The 16,837-nt window shown below is 44.7% G+C and overlaps 1 protein-coding gene across 2 annotated transcripts in view; it reads right to left on the minus strand.

Moving 5' to 3' along the window:
* DPYSL3 (dihydropyrimidinase like 3) overlaps positions 1 to 16,837 on the minus strand; it is a 141,790-nt gene that overhangs the window by 16,119 nt on the left and 108,834 nt on the right. For both annotated transcript variants that reach the window (XM_020964234.2, XM_020964236.1), the window contains exons 5-9: positions 16,176 to 16,237; positions 15,224 to 15,304; positions 9,400 to 9,468; positions 5,900 to 6,020; positions 1,736 to 1,892 (exon numbers count right to left, since the gene is read on the minus strand). In XM_020964234.2, coding sequence (XP_020819893.1) covers positions 1,736 to 1,892; positions 5,900 to 6,020; positions 9,400 to 9,468; positions 15,224 to 15,304; positions 16,176 to 16,237 — 490 coding nt within the window. The remainder of the gene's footprint in view (positions 1 to 1,735; positions 1,893 to 5,899; positions 6,021 to 9,399; positions 9,469 to 15,223; positions 15,305 to 16,175; positions 16,238 to 16,837) is intronic.

Below are 16,837 nucleotides of genomic sequence, written 5' to 3' on the forward strand. Positions count from 1 at the left end.
AGCATTTGCCAAACAGAACAAATCACCGGGTAAGCAGAAGGCAGGAAAGTGGCAGAGAGGATAGAGATGGACCTGGAGGCAGGAAGACCTGAGTGGAAAGCCTACCTCCAACACTTCCTCAGCTGGGTGACCCTGGGCAAGTCACTTGGCCTCTGCCTCAGTTATCCATGTAAAATAGGGACAATAATAGCACCTAAAGGGCAACTAGGTGGCTCTGTGGACAGAGAGCCGGAACTGAAGTCACGAAGACTCGCTTTCAACAACTCAGTAACAGCAGAGAGTGTCTACCTTCCAGGGCTGCTACGTGGATCAAATGAAATCATATTTGTCAAGCACTTCACAAACTTTAATTTGTTGTTACTGATTAGTCATTTCATTTGTGGCCAACTCTTTGGGACCTGATTCGAAGATCTCTGGGCAAAGATACTGGAGTGGTTTGCCATTTCCTTCTCCAGCTCATTTTATGGATGAGGAAAACTGAGGCAAACAGGGTTAAGTAACTTGCCCAGGGTCACACAGCCAATAAGTGTCTGAGGCTGAATTTGAACTCAGGTCTTCCTGACTCCAAGCCTGGCACTTTATCCACTGCTCCACCTAGCTGCCCCTGCAAACCTTAAAGTGATGACAAACCTTCAATGATGATAATGATGTTGATGATTATAATAATGGGCAGCATGGTATAGACGACAGAGACTTAACTCTGGAGTCAGAAAGACCTGGGTTCACGTCTTGCCTCTAACACGTATTAGCTATATGACACTGGCCAAATCACCGAATACCCCCAGGCAACTCTAGGATTTATGAACTGCAGCTAAGCACTCAATCTGTACCGGTAGAGAGAGTTAGCACCTTAAGAGTCCCCTTACACCAATGAAAACACAGGTCTGGATTCTCCCATCCACCCCCCTGCCCCCACTGAGAGGCAGACTCTTAAAGCCGCACAGTGGAGGACAAGGTTGTCATTAGGGTGTGAGATCTGGCAGAGGACAAGATGGCGCCGGGGACACTCGATCTGCTCCAGGAGTCTTTACAAAGTCTTCAACAGGATGTCATTATTCTCTTGGCTCCGTTCATGTCAGCATGGATGAGAAACACGAGAAAGTCCAGCCCTGGGCCTCCGAGGAATTTCTAGAATTCACAGCTCGCACAGTGTCTGCATCCGATCTGCCTGACAAGTCCCATTGGTCTGGGTCTGCCCCAGCATGCCTCTGCCCCGTGGCACCTTGCAGCTGAAAACCTTGCCAGATTAACCCCACGTTGCTCGGAACCCTTCTCTGCTGCCAGCTGCCCCACTGGGAACGAACTCGCTTGAGACTCCACTCTACCTTCTGCTCTCTTCCTCCTACCCCACATGCTGCTCTATGGCAGGGCTTCTGAAATTTTTTCCACTCAAGACCCCTTTTCCCATATTGGCAGTGTTTGTTGGCGCTGCATGGCCTAAGGGCATGCACACTTAAAGTGCTGCTCTATGGTATATAAATGACCACTGGGACATGCCGGTGAAATATCAGATAGAGTACTGGACTTGGGAGTCAGGAAGACCCAAGTTCAAATGCTGCCTAAGATACCTTCTATGTGACCCTAGGAAAGTCACATAACCTACAACCCAAGAGAGATGTGAAGAGTAAGAGATAATATATAAACTATGTATATGTACACACATACATTGTTGTTGTTATTATTACTGTAATTATTATTATTATTATTATTATTATTACTATTAGCTGGCACCCACCTTGCCAATAGGGAGTTGATGTAGTCCGGAGTGGTGGGGTCAGGGCTCAGTGGGGGAGATGTCACAAAAGCAGCAGCTTTGGCCCAGTTCTTGCTCCAATAGTGTGTCCCATCCGTGCCAAGGCTGGCTGTGATGGGCTCACCGAACACCACATTTCCTACAGGATGGAAAGAGAAGGCGGAATCTGTATCATGCAGACACTATGCAGGCCTGATTTACGTCATGATTTTTCCTAAGGAAGAGAGGTGTTTTTAGAAGACCTGGGTTCACATATTGCCTCAGATACATACTCACTGTGGGATCCTGGACAAGTCAGCTAAGGCAGCACAGTGATTCGAGTGCCAGACCTGTAGTCTGAAAGCTGTTGAGTCATTTCCAGACGGGTCTGACTCTCTACACTCCGTATGGGGCTTTCTTGGCAAAGATACTGGAGTGCTTTGCCATTTCCTTCTCCAGCTCACTTTACAGATGAGGAAACTGAGGCAAAGGAGGTTAAGTGACTTGCCCAAGGTCACACAGCTAGTAAGTGTCTGAGGCCAGATCTGAACTCAGGAAGATGTTTTCCAAACTCTAGTCCCAGAACTCTATCCACTGTGTCACCTAGCTGCCCAGAGTCAGGAACACCTGAGTTCAAAATTGGCCTCAGATGATTACGAGCTGTGTGACCCCAGGCAAGTCACTTAATTTCTGTCAGCCTTGGTTTCCTCATGTGTAAAATGGAGATAATAATAGCACTTCCCACTGCTGTTTTGAGGGTACAACAGTATTTGTCAAGAGTGCTGCGAACCTTAAAGGACTATAAAAATGCTAGCTATTATTGTAATTATTATATTTACTTAACCTCTTAGCGCCGCCAGACACATCTCTATGACTATAAGGTGCACAGTACATATAGACCTACATGGGTGGAAACTCATGGGAGATTCTTAAGCTAATGACATCACAGGTTTAGAAAACAATGATGACAAGGTACCCAGAGTAGTATGTGAGAAAGATCCAAGCTCATCCTCTCCCCAAAGTCAACAGGGATAACTAGATCCTGATCTGAGTAAGGATTTCCACTGCTGCCCCAAAGCCAAAGTTTTCTCAAAAGAAGAAAGATTACCCTCTGGTCCTTTTTCATCACTTCAATCTTAGGCAAGGAGTAAGCCAAGAACACCAAGTAAAACTCTGGGGACAAGCAAAGGATTAAATGTCCCCAGAGATTAAGTCTCCAATGGACCACTTGATGAGGGAGCCCTCATGGCAGAGGGAATCCCATTGGACTTCATTAATAGAGATCCTAGTAGAACAGTGAATTACAGAAGTCTAGGGGATTGCTGAGGCAAAGGAATAAAGTTGTGAAACTCTATCCTTGGAGAACCACAGCACCTTGAGGGGATGGAAGTTTCATCAGGGTCTTTGTACTCCCAATGCTCAGCACACAGGAGACATTTAATAAATGTTTGTTTAAAGTCAAATACCCATCAGAAGGTAGATGAGATTATTGAAGAATGACCATACAAGTTACGATATATAAATACAATGAAATATTATTATGCTGTAAGGAAAAATCAATATAATGAATACAGAAAAGCATGGGAAGACTTATATGAACAGATGCAAAGCAGAACCTAGAAAATAATATCTACGATGACTACAATCTTGTAAATGGAAAGAATGACAAGAATAAAATGATTGAAACTGAATGAATTTAAGTAACAAAGACTAAGCCTGGTCCCAAAGAAGAGATATGATGGAACACTCTATATGTAAAACACTAGAGATGAGATAAGACTTTTCTGATGTGTTAGGTAGCTTTGCTAGACGGTTTTGAGGTTTTCATTTTTTAAGAGGGATGCCTTTCTGGGAGAGAGAGGAATATACTGGGAAATGTAGCTTTTCTGGCTTCCTTCAAGTTTCAACTAAAATCCCCTTCCTGCAAGAAACCTTTCCAATCCCTCTTAATGTTAGTGCCTTCCCTAGGCTGATTCTCACCAAATGATCCTATATGTATCTTGCTTGTACATAGCTATTTGCATGATTTCTCTCCTATCAGACTGGTAGCTCCTTGAGAGCAGGGACTGTCTTCTGTCTTTCTTTGAATTCCCACTGTTTTACACAGAGCCTGGCAAATAACAGGTGCTTAGTAAATGCTTAATGAATAACTGTTAGTTGACTATAAAAATAAAATACAGCAATAAAAGTTATTCTAAACAGGAAAAAAGTCGATGAGCACTGAAATCTACTCTCACCCCAAGCTGGTATTCATCAGCTCCATTCCCCATTTTGAGGGTCAGAACCATATTTAGCCCTACCCTTTCTAACTCTCATTTATCTTTCTTCCTCGTCCCAAAGTCTCCCCTTTAAGGCTACAGAAGAGGCTTGGCTTACTAAGAATGCCTAGCATACTCCAATGAAACCAAATGTGTGATGTTAATCTGCCTGAAGCTCCAGGAGCTCTCTATAAATATTAATTCAACTGAAAAATGCAGATGCATGAAGAATGAAAAAAATGAAAGGAAAAACAACTGTATGGAGAAATAGCAAGAAGGACACAATGGTGGAGAAGTGAAGAAAACTCATCCAGGCTCTGACAGCCCGAGGCATTTAGTCCTAAGGAGCCCCTCTCAGAAGCTGAGCCACCAAAGACCTTGGAGACACATCAGCACTGACCATGAAAACCACCACATCTCCTTGCTCAGGATTATCTTCTCTCTTCCCTTGAAAAAGAAAGAGGAATGAAATCTTCAGGGACATACTTCCTCTCTAGGGCCAGGTTTTTTTTTTCCTTACTAAAATATGCTTTATTTCCTTTTGACACTCGGTTTACTGGCCATATGAAGACTTATACCAGACCTACAGTATGGACCTTCTACATGAAGCAGGGTCTGAGCAAAGACTCAACACTGTGAAATCACTTCCTCAACTATGAAATGAAGCGGTTTGGCCCAGCAGGCTTTAAAGGTCCCTTCTGGATCTAAATCTTATTTCGTCTTTTCCTAAGCAACCTTCACTTGAGTCCAAAGGCTCTGAGCAATTTCCTCCCCAGTAAGGGAACAGACCAATCCAAGAAAACAGAACTCAAGGTCAAGTCTGTCCAAAGGGACAGCACTCAAAGCAGAACCTCTCAGGGCAGCAAAATACTCATGAGAAGCAGCATGGAGAAGTGGTCCCCAGGATGGCTTTGCAGGCATGTGTACACTCGCCTAGTTTCTACTTTTCTCCATGAAAGGAAGGAGTGAAACAGGGGAACGCTGGGCCCTTTTCCCAGATCCAGCCCTCTTGTGACTCAGGCATCAAGGAAAAACAATATAGTGTCAGATGAAAAGTTTAACACCATAGTAAAACACACACACACACACACACACACACACACACACACACACACAGTAATACAGGGAACCCAAGTGAATCTCTCAGGGCTGCCTAGACAGAAAGGGTTCTCTGCCCACAAGAATGGGCCGGCCACCCACCCTCTGGGAAGCTAGGCATCAAAAGGCAGCTTGGGCTATTTTTAGCAGTCCCAATCACTTACATGTGGAGTTTTGGGGACTTAGCCCAAAATGTGGTATTTAAACTACTGTCTGTTCTCACAGCTTCTCCTCCACCCAAAATATTTCGTTACTACCTAATGATCTGGCAATCAGCATTCACCTAAAGCAAAAGTCCTGGTGGATTTGTCTGAAGCCATTCCCTTTCTCCTCTCTTCCATCCTTCCCTGACTCCATTCACTGTCTGTCCCTACAGTTTTCATAACCACTCCCAGACCACTCATTCTGGGGTCAAGCCATCTACCAGTCAGGTCAAGGGACAACGTCTTTGATAAATACCAGTCAGCAGAGTCCACCCAGCCTTTAAAGTAACATAATTCTTCCAGAGACACTGGAATAATGGGCATAATTAGCAGTGAACAAAAGTGAGGATGTGTAAAACAGTTTCCAGGATAGATAGGGAAGGGCCTACATTTTATGAACAAGTCACCCAACTCCTTGGGCCTCAATTTCCTCATTTGCAAAATAAGGGGTTGGATTCACTGACGTCTGAGCTTCCTTTCAACTCTAGAGCTAGGATCCTAAATCCCACATGTGTATGTTCAGCAGAGCAAAGACTTGGGGACACTGGCCAGGAAGGAGAGGAACAGAGTGAGAGGCACAGGGGGACCTCGCTAAGAGCACAATTCACCTTTCTTCCGGGCTTGAGAGATGAGGTCCGCAGCACTCTTGCTCATGACCTTGGTGATGTAGAGAGGGCAGTTGGTTTGACTGGCAATGGTGATGGCCCGAAAAACAGCCTCAGCTTCCAGCTAGAAGGAAAGGAACCAAGACGTCAGAAAGGCCAGGGACCACCTCCCCAACAAAGCTGCCAATCCTCCCACCTTCCAGAACCCTGGTGCCATTCCTCATGGAGATGGGTGGTCATGAGTTGACAGAGAAGGAAGCTGAATTTTTCAGCTGGCTCTGTTTGTTAAGTAAACACCCATGCCATATGTGTACTTAAACAAGGTTGAAATAATATTACAGCCTTTATCTTCCCATCCCACTAAATGGTGTACCCCACCCTTCTAGGAAAACACCACCGTAGTACCAGAATGTCTGCCTGAAACAATCAATAAACGTCAGCTGAACCATAGCCTCAAACTCTGGTATCTTCTGAGTAACATCATTGCAAGGTCAAGTCCAAGGGGTTGGTGATACCATAAATTAATCAATCCTTCCTTACCACCTAGGTGAGGTCACAAGCTTAAGAGAACAGTATGTGGGATGTCCCCAAGATCAAATCCAATTCTTATAAACCCAAAGCAGGGATTGTGGAGCACAGCTTCTAATTGTTATAAACCGTACAGGATTAGTTCATCAGGCATCACAAAGCCCTTCCACGCTCACTACTTCAATAAGTCCCCCAAGTTATCTGTGTACTTCCCTATCTCCAACCACCCTGTATTTACTATCTCTTGGCTTCCCTGCCCTTCAGTTTCCTTGTCTGTAAAATAAGGGAATTGAGTTGATAACCCCAGAGGTCCCTTCCAACTACAATTCCATGATCTGTGTATATGCTATATACAGTCCAGCAAAATATAAGCTCAACAGCAGAAAATGGTTTTGATTGTTTATTTTTGTCTCTGCATCTAATTGCAGTACCTTGCACTTAGCATATGCTTAATGAATATATTTTTTAAATTGAACTGAAGCAGAAGGTGGTAGAGAGTTGGGGGACTATGGGCACAAGATATCATATATACCGACAGATATGGCATCACTGTGTTGGTAGGTTTTGTGTAAATGTTTTAATTTGCTGCAAGGGAGGAGGTCACCATTATTTTTAAAAGTCTATACCTATTATATGTGTGTGTGTGTTTATCATACTTATTTTAAAATAAACCCATTTTTATTAATTTTTTTACAAAAGAATACAGTGGGAAAGTTTTGTACAAATGTTGGTAGGATTTCTGTAAATGTTTTACTTTGCATAAGAGAGGAAGGAACAGGAAGTGACTGTTATTTCTAAAAGTTTATACCTATGTTAGGTATATATTAAACTTATTTTAAAATGAACCAATTTTAATCAGTAATTTTTGAAGAAAAAAAAACACATTGGGAAGAACATAGCCTGTAAACAACAAAAGTCTGAGTAGTTGAGTCTGTGCTCATCACAAGCGACTTTTTCCTCTCTGGGAAGGAAGGTGACATTGGGCTTCCAGATGACCGAGCAGGATACCACTGACCCTCTGTTATCTCTCAGACTATTATCCTTTCAAGTTTCTCTGTGGAGCCTCTGGGTTCCAGGGCTCAAAGCACCACTCAAGGTACAGTTTAGGTATGCTTTGAACTAGAGAGGGCCTGCCTTGTTCCCTGATAACTCCTCCCTCTGAGCAGCTGCCTTGACCACTTCAGCTCCCTATGACCTCAACCCTGGCCTTTGATCTCCCTCTCTCCCAGGGTGGCGTGGATTTCCAGCACTTCGGCAACCTGACTATCTTTGGAGGGTTACATCACCCTCTCTGACTTCACCCACAAGGGCTTCCAAGGTTCTGACAGATGCTACAGCTGAAAGGCCTCTTATTAAAAAGAAGAAAGGGGGAACGAGCAAGTAAGCCAAACCAGAGAAGGCAAAAATAGGCCTTTCGTTGAAATCCCCTGGCCCACGGCCCACTGCAGACTCCCTCAGTGACCCAGCTGAAGGAATCTATCTTGCAAGCGGTGGTTAGCCTTTAGAAATGGTTTCGAGAATGGCGCCGATTAGCCCAAACCAACCTACCCTGTGGAATTAATCTGGCTTTGTTTCCCACATGGTGGTGACTGACTTTACAGGCAAGATACATCTGGCCTATAAGCCAGGGTCAAAAGCTGCTAATGAATTCCAATGACAAATTCAAGTAATAGCGAAAAGAAGGGATCATTACAAGTGTGTGAGGGGGGAGAGAACTAGACCCTTCTGTTTAGGGACTTTCTGCCTCCCATCACTAACACTGGCTCAGAATTGCGGAACAGGAAGGGAGTTTTATATATTTACATGCAAGACACAGAATCAGTTCTGGCGGCCCGTTCCATAATGCCAGCCGGCCAGCCTTTACGATGCCAACCTGGTATTTACCACGAGAGCAAACAATTCCCAATCCTACGGGCAGATGCCACCATGTAAAGTGAGTGCTACTCTGGAGACAGGCATACAAATCCTTCTACTGTACCGCACCCCTGTCCCCTCACTAATCTCGAACCTAGTACACAAATGAAATATGAGGCAGTTTGGTTTTACAGGGGTATGAATGCTATACTTGGAGTGGGGAAGAAATCAGTTCGAATCATGCCTGACACTTCTTATCTGGATAAGTCCAGGTAAGTCAATCTGACTCAGCCTCAGTTCTCTCATCTGTAAAAGGGGGATAATACCAGCACTTACCTCACAGGGCTTCTGTGAAGATTAAATGAGATTAAATAAAACAGCTCTGAAACCCCAAAGAACTATACAAATGCTAGCTATTATGCTCATGACGATATAAAGACCACCAATATCCAAAAGAATTACCAATTCCAGAACGTGAAGAAATCCTGGTAACTGTAGTTTTAGAAGACATGGAATATTTAGTGATAAACTTATATAAAACCTACAGCATGTCAGAAAGCAGATGAAATAATTTCTCATCCACTTGTGTGTCCAAGGGATTGTGATTCTGGGATTGAAAAAAAATTGAAATTCGGGACCACGATGATGAATCCACAGCTATCCTCGGGGGAGTGAAGGAATTCAGAAGTTTCCCTCCCACTGCCATTCCCAAAGGTCTATGGATGTCACTTGTTTTAATGAGATTAGAAGAGAGATACCCCTCTTTCTCTCAGCAATCCCTTTCCAATTTGGATGCACTCTTTGCTTGTGTTGGCCAAACATAAGCCTTTGATAAAATGCTTCAATATAGTTTCCCTCTCTTTATCGATTTTTCTCCATCTCCAAGATGAGTGTGTGCAAAAATCTATGTGTGAGCAGACACGAAGCTGCGTGTGGGGGGAGGGAGAGAGGTACACACTCCTTAGGAGCGACTGCCAAACATAAATGCATCTGACATAAAACAAGTTACAGGATGCAAGGAAGAAAGCCTGCTTCTGATAAGAGCGCGTCTCCCGGGAGGGCGCAGAGAGGAACGCAGGCAGCCCCAGCTTTCGTTTCTTTCCTTAGTTTTTGCCACTTACCTCCTCTGGTCTACTCAGCACATGGCCTTCTGGGCCAGTTATTCCAATTTCCAACATCCGGGCTTGTTCCTAGAGGGATGAAAAGCCACATGTCAACAGATACCAGTTAACTATCAGTTAAAAAGGTAGAGAATTCTAGAGAACATTTCCACATAAGGACAAAAAAGAAAATGGAACCATGAGATCTCTACCAGAATGGTTAGAAGAACCACCGAGCCCAACTTCTCATTTTACGGAGGAGGAAACTAAGGACCAGAGAGAGGAAACAATCTGAACGAGATGATGCAGGCAGGTGACAGAGATGAGATCTGAACCCAGAGAGGCAGTGTGGTACAGTGGTGAGAGCGACTAGCCCAGGTTCGACTCCTGTTCTAATACTTTCTATCCATATGACCTTGGGCAAGTCAACTTAACTTTCAAGGGCCTTAGTTTTCTTCATCTGTAAAAGGAGGATACTGGACCAAATGACCTCTGAATTTCCTTCCTATTTAAGCTCTCTAATTCCCCTAAATCAAATCCAGTCCTTACACGCTATCTCTGCTCAACGGGGCATATTCTTATCAAATTATATATCTTACCTTTTACTTCAAGCCAGCAACATCCTCTGTGTATGACATACCACTTCTCCATATCCCACCTCTGACACTAACCAGGCGACTGCGCCACGTGTGTAGACAAACAATTCCCTGGAACTCTGCTCTGCTGGTGGTGGGAGCAGTAACCACAGAACTAACAACAGTGCTGAAATCACACATCCCTCCTAGCATGCAGGTGTGTGCACTTTGAACATGCACGTGCATGCGTGCATTTCAAACCACAAAATAATGCAGCAAAGTCCTCCAAGAAAAGGGCAATACCTTTGGGAGGAGAATGCTCTGTTATTCAACTGAACTACAATTTGGATTAGAGAGACAACACTGTTCTGAACCTTCGCTATTGAAGGACTAAAGGACATTTCATTTCCTCATCTGCAATTCAGTAAGCATTCATGAAGTCTATCCCATTCATCCCTCTTTCTGGCTCCATCTCCTCCGGACACCAACCCCTGCCTTCACTTACTAGATGGCAGGAAGAGCACGCAGTAGGGGTAACAGAAAATAACAATGCTACTAATTAGAACAGATTCTGCTCCTCAACAAAAGCTCTAGGATACCTGGAAACCTGACAACAGTTGCACAGATAAGAATCTATGTGGGATAATGGAAGGAGTACTGGATTTGAGGTCCAAGGATGTGGGTTCAAATCTTAGCTCCGCTACTGACTCCCTACATAAACTTGAAGCAAGTTACTTGCTTTCTATGGACCTCAGTTTCTTTATCTGTAAAATGAAGGATGTGATAATCTCTAAGGTCACTTCCACTTCCACCACCACTTCTACAAATCACAGCCTGACCTCTGAGTCCACAAACCACTTTCCCAGCTCTCCAGAAGAAGGCTGCTGAGCTTACTGGGCTTACGGGCTGTCAAATTAGGACAACAACCCTGGAACGATTTGTAACAGGTCATCCTGATTCTTTTTTAAAATAACACGCTTCATTCCAAGAATGCATAAAAACATCAAGAGCCTGGTCTATTGTTCTGGAAGCTTGCTTTGGTCATTCTGGGGTGAAAAATGGAGATAACGTACACCTTTGAAGTGTTCATCTCCATAGGAATGAAAAGGCCTTCTTTTTGTTTCGGAGCAATGAGGTGTTGAGAGCAAAAACTATTCTTTCAGTGTGCAAAGCAGGGACCCATTAAGATTCAGCAGGCAATATTTTTCCAGTTGCTTCTTCATTCTTATGAAAAAGCAAGAACAAAATGGACTGGGCATTGAGGTTATCCATTTTTTACATGTTTACTTGTACAAGTACTGCCTGAACTATCCAAATATGAGGCTTGGGGTGTGTGGGCGTGTGTCTGTCTCTCTGTCTGTCTCTCTCCCCCCCCCCACCTCCCTTTTTCTCTCCTCTCTCTCTACGGAAAACTGAGTTTCCCAACCTCACCCAGGCTGGATTTACATCATCCCCTCACTGATTCCATTCCTGGTCATTACAAAAACTTTGACCCGCTCTGTTTCCAACCTGGGCCAACACACCTCTCCCTAGGCAGCCTCATAACTCCATGCCTCTGGGGGCTTCCCCTGTGGGTACCATACTTACTGCGGACACACCCAACATCAGCCCTACTGTAGCTCAGGATTCCCAACTCCAGTGACACTACTACCCTGCCTGCGGTTGAATCCAGGACAAGCCCTCCTCTATAAAATGAAGGGGTTTCATTCTATGATCTCCAAGGTGCCTTCCACTAACCAGACGCCAGCCAAGCACCTGCTGATAACCCCCTTACGTGAGCTCTGGGCAGCCCAGCTGCAGAAGGGTCACGAGAGCCCAGGCTCTTAGATTCTGCTGCTGCTCTACAACTTCGCAATGTAGATTTTTGGCTTTTCTACTCTACTAAAAGCAGCCAAGTTTGTTTCTTCTTCTTCTTTTTACATAAGGATTTCGAAATCCCAGGGTACATCTGCCGTCTTCTGTTAAACAACAAGATCTCTCATAGCCAAGGCTAAACTTAATAAACAATACTAGAAATTCCTCCAAATGGAAAAGTGCCCTCAATCGTTTCTTGTTTGCAAGAAAGCAAAGAGCCCCAAAGGTCCTTTGGCATCAAGAAACTCAGACTCAAAGGCACACTGTCTTAGGAGAAAAGACAAGGAAGGGAGTTTCTTTGAAAAGGCTATCATATACTTTCAATGTAGCCCAGATTTAGATTTGGTAGGGAGCTCAGAGGCCATCAAATCTAACTCCCTTATTTTATAGATAAGGAAACTGTGGCTGGAACAGAGAAGTTAAGTAACTTACCCACGATCACACAGCTAGCAACAGAAACCAGAACTTCAAAGACCTCATCCACTGCACCATTCTGCCTTCTCAAAATAAGTCAAGAAGCATCCAACGTAGGTCTGTGGAGAATTCTGATGAAGCAGCTTGGGCACTCAAACAAGGGTATCTGGCACTCAAAGGAGAAGTGAGTTTCTATCCAATGCTGCTGAGAATTCTCCTTCTCACCCTTCACACAAAGTGTCTGGAATATCTCTGGGTGCACATGGGATGATGCTTCCAGAGTTTCCCATACACACAACTACTTCTCCCCTACAGTCCTAAGGATGCTGAAAGGACACTGTCTCGTCATCTTCCCCAAACAGGGTAAAATCCAGAGTCTGACAGTTACATGGGGAGAACTCTTCCTGACAGACAAGGCTGGTGCCAGAGAACTGGAAGGAAGGTCTCCGGGAAGATTCTTCACCCTAACTGGAACCACTCCAAGTCCCACTGGATCTAAGCACATTCTTACCCACACTTTGGTGGACATGTTCACCAAGCCTGGGAAAACTTCTGAGAAAAAGAGTTAGGTGGTACCATGAACAGAGCGCTGGTCTTTGAGACAGGAAGACTTGAGTTCAAATCTGGCCTCAGATACATACTGTGTGAGCCCGGGCAAGTCATTTAACTCCTGCTTGCCTCAGTTTCCTCATCTATAAAATGGGGATAATAGCATCTACTTCCCAAGGTTGCTATGAGGATATATATACATATATATATATACACACACACACATATGTGTGTGTGTGTGTGTGTGTGTTAGCTATTATTGTTGTTTTTGTTAAGCATTATACCTGAAGTCAGGAAGACCTGAGCTCAAATCTGGCCTCAGACACTTACCAGCTGTGTGACCCTGGGTAAGTCATTTAACCTTTACTTGCCTCAGTTTCCTCATCTTTAAAACAGGATGATAATAGCACCCTCCTCCCAGGGTTGCTGCGAGGATCAAAGGAGGTAATCATTATAAAAGGTACAGCGCTTGGCACATAGTAAATGCTACAAAAATGTTATTAGCTATCATTATTATTAGCATTATCATAGAGCAGTGGACCTGAAGTTAGAAAAACTAGTTAAAATCTGGCCTCAGTCACTTAACAGCTGTGTGACCCTGAGCGAGTCACTGTCCACCTCAGTTTCCTCAACTGTAAAATAGGATAAATAATGGCACTTACTTCCAAGGGTTATGAGAAAAAAAGTGAAATAATGTTCGTAAAGTACTTTGCATCCCTTAAAGTGCTGTATAAACGCTGGTTCTAATTATCACTGTCATTATGACTATTGCTATCCTACCCAAGTGACTGATGGAACAGTTTTTTGTCAGGGAATCCGATCAAACAAACCCTGAGAAATAGCACGTGTAGTGGAAAAAAATCAATGTTGTCAAGAAAACCAAGCCCAAATCCCAGCTCTGTCACTTAGTAAGTTGTGTTGACATCAGAAAGGCACAGAAAGTGAGCACTGAGAACTGGAAGGGAAACCATAGGCCACGTGGTCCAACACTTATCTGGTGCAGAGACCTCCCCTACAACCTCCCTGACCAGCCATCTAGTGTCTACATCCGTGATGAGGAGGAACTCTCTCCCTCTGGAGGTGGCTAATGCCTTCTACTTCTGGACAGCACTCATCATTGCAAAGTTTTTTTTTTCCCCACAGTGCACCAAAACCTGCTTCTCTGTCCCAACCTAACCCCCTCCCTCCACGTTGAAGTCCTTCAAAATCCGTTCACTCCCAAGGCTCAGTTTCCTCATCTCTGTATAATGCAGAAGTACCTATCTCCTAACCACCACCTAGCTCGAAGGGTTGTTAAAAAGAAAAAAACACTTGGCCACATGACAGAAAGGAGAGTTGTTATCACTAAGAGCTGACCCATCTGTTGTATTCTCTTCCTTCTGGGAGACTCCACTGCTGGATATGTGAAAGCCATGCTGCATCTACTCATCTAACCCATTCAGCACGCACACAGTAAGTACCTCCTGCTTCCTTACAAATGATCTGCCTGGGCTATGGGGCCTAACGTTCACCACTCTTATGACAGGTCACTCAATATGCCCAGGAAACCAATGGAATTTCTCCAGCCCATCCTTAAAAAAATAATCCTCCATCAGGTTCAGTCTTAATTTTTAAAAATTCATTTCCCCCTTTCCATCCTGGGATAGATCCTGCTCCAAAAAGGATTTCCTTTTAGGATAATGACTCTTGAGCAACTAGGTCTTGCTTTCACTTTAGGAAAAATCGCCAGTAACTTTCGGGAGAGCAACATGGTGCTGTGGAAAGAGCAATGCACTGAGAGTCAAATGATCTGAGTCTAAACCCTGTGCTGTTAGTGTTCAACCCTGCCGCTGTTCAGTCGTTTCAGCTGTGTCCAACTCTTCCTGACCCCTTCTGGGGTTTGCTTGACTGATCTGCCCTTTCCTTCTTCAGCTCATTTTACAGATGAGGAAATGGAGGCAAACAGGATTAAGTGACTTGCTGAGGGTCACACAGCTAGTGTCTGAGGCCATATCTGAACTCAGGAAGAAGAGTCTTCCCAACTCTAGGCCTGGTATTCTGTCCACTGCACCACCCAGCTGCCCCAACAATAAGAAGTTCATAAAATACATATATTAGCTCATTTGAACCTCACAACAACCCTGTGAAGTAGATGCTTTTATTGACTCCATTTTATAGAAGACAGAACTGAAGTTGAGACCTCGGTGTGGTGGTAAGAATACTGAATCTGGAGTCAGGAAGCCTTGGGTTTAAATCCTGCCTCAAACATTTACCAGGAAGTCATTTAATCATTGTGGGCCTCAGTTTCCTCATCTGTAACATGAGGAAGTTGGACTCGGGGAGTTCTATGGCCCCTTTCAGCTCAAAATCTATTATCCAGTGGCCTAAGGTCAATGTAAATACGTGGTTCGTTCTTACACAGAGAAGCCTGGGGATCCAGATGGAAAGCACATTCTCGCTGGCTGGACAATTACCTGGGCGATGATGTCTCCATTTTCTGCATGAACTTGAGCAATGGCACCTAGTTCTGCGAGGCAGCTAAAGATCTCATAGAGCTGAAATGGAAAAGGATACCGGTTGTCTTCATCTGAAAGCCTATACTCTTGAACACCCTGAAAGGGAACCGTCAGATGCCCAAAGGAAAACCTTCTTCTTGGGCTCTGGTTGGCAATCAACAAGAAAAATGATTTCAGGATTAAAGAGCCTGGCACTGGAAACCAAGTCAGCATGATTGGTTCCTGCGGCCATCCTCTCTCCCCAGAAGAACACATTCCAAAGAGAATCTTGGGAGAGGGGAATTCAGGGGTTAATGTATTTCCCTAATATCCTGGATCACTTCTCGGATTTGGCCCTATGCCATCCCCTAAGTGGGATGGAGATAGCCTTGGGACTTGTTAACAACACATCTGGTGACTAGTAACTACCTTGGTTCTCAGAGACGCCTCATCTCTGATCTGGACTTCCCTTCCCCCTGGGAAACATAGGGCCAGTCAACCACATCGCCCCCCACGACAGCTACACCCCCAAGGACCTCCCTGGAAAAGCAGTCAGAGATAGGATGGCAATAATCCCTCTGATACAGAACACTCCTAACTCTGCTGGGGTGAGACCCCCCCAGGGCTACACTAAGCTAGGGCTGTGAGGTGAAGGAGGAAGCAATAAAAGGAGATGAAGAGGACCATGCCCCTCCCCAGCTGTCTTTCAAAGGAGACTGCCGCCCATGGAAACTCCAGCTCTGGCTCCCCAGGACTGTGGGAACCTGCCTACTGCCTTATTAACTATGTAGCTGGAGCTGCTCTAGATTCAAAAGGAGCTCCGGCTGTCGCCAAGGGCGACCATGGCGCTCCCCAGGGCCAAAGAAGCTGAGGCCCCAATAAACCAGCCCCACCCAGGCACTCCCAAACCTGATGGCTAAGTCAGTGTTACCTCTGTGTTGGAGACCTGATACAAATCCTTGTAAGCCATGTAAACCATGAAGGAGTTGACGCCTGTAAAAATAAAAAAATGCAAGGGTTGGGGACAGGAGAGAAACAAGAGAGAGGTAAATGTAACCCATATCTTTCACGGTCTCTCTAAAGGGCACAGGCTCTGGAGATGTAAGGCTTGGGTTCAAATCCTGCCTCTGGTGTTTGCTACCTGTATAACCCTGGGCAAGTCAATTAGCTTCTCTGGGACTTAGTTTTCTTGTGAAAATGAGGGCGATGGACTCAGTGACCTCTGAGGTCCTTTTATCTCTAAATCCAAGAACTCACAACTCTATTCACTACAAGCTTTTACTGACGTCTGCCTGAGCTATACTACCAAAGCCTCCGGCTGCTCTTCCCAACTCCAGTTCCCCTCCCCCACTCGCAACAGATCCTTCAGCTGCTTCCAGAATGATTTCACTTAGGTGTAGTTCTGATCCCGCGACTCTACTGCTCAAAACCCCGCAAAGGCTCCCTAAGTGCATAGGTCAAGTTCAAACTCCTTCGCCTCCCACTCAAGACCCTCCATAACCCAGCCCTATCTTATCTTTCCTGCATTCTAATATAACTTTCCTCTGGGTACATTTCCCACCTCCACATCTTTGCTTTGACTGCTCTCTCTGC

Source organism: Phascolarctos cinereus, unplaced genomic scaffold, assembly GCF_003287225.1.
Source record: "Phascolarctos cinereus isolate Bilbo 61053 unplaced genomic scaffold, phaCin_HiC Scaffold_2;HRSCAF=192, whole genome shotgun sequence".
Taxonomy (NCBI): domain Eukaryota; kingdom Metazoa; phylum Chordata; class Mammalia; order Diprotodontia; family Phascolarctidae; genus Phascolarctos; species Phascolarctos cinereus.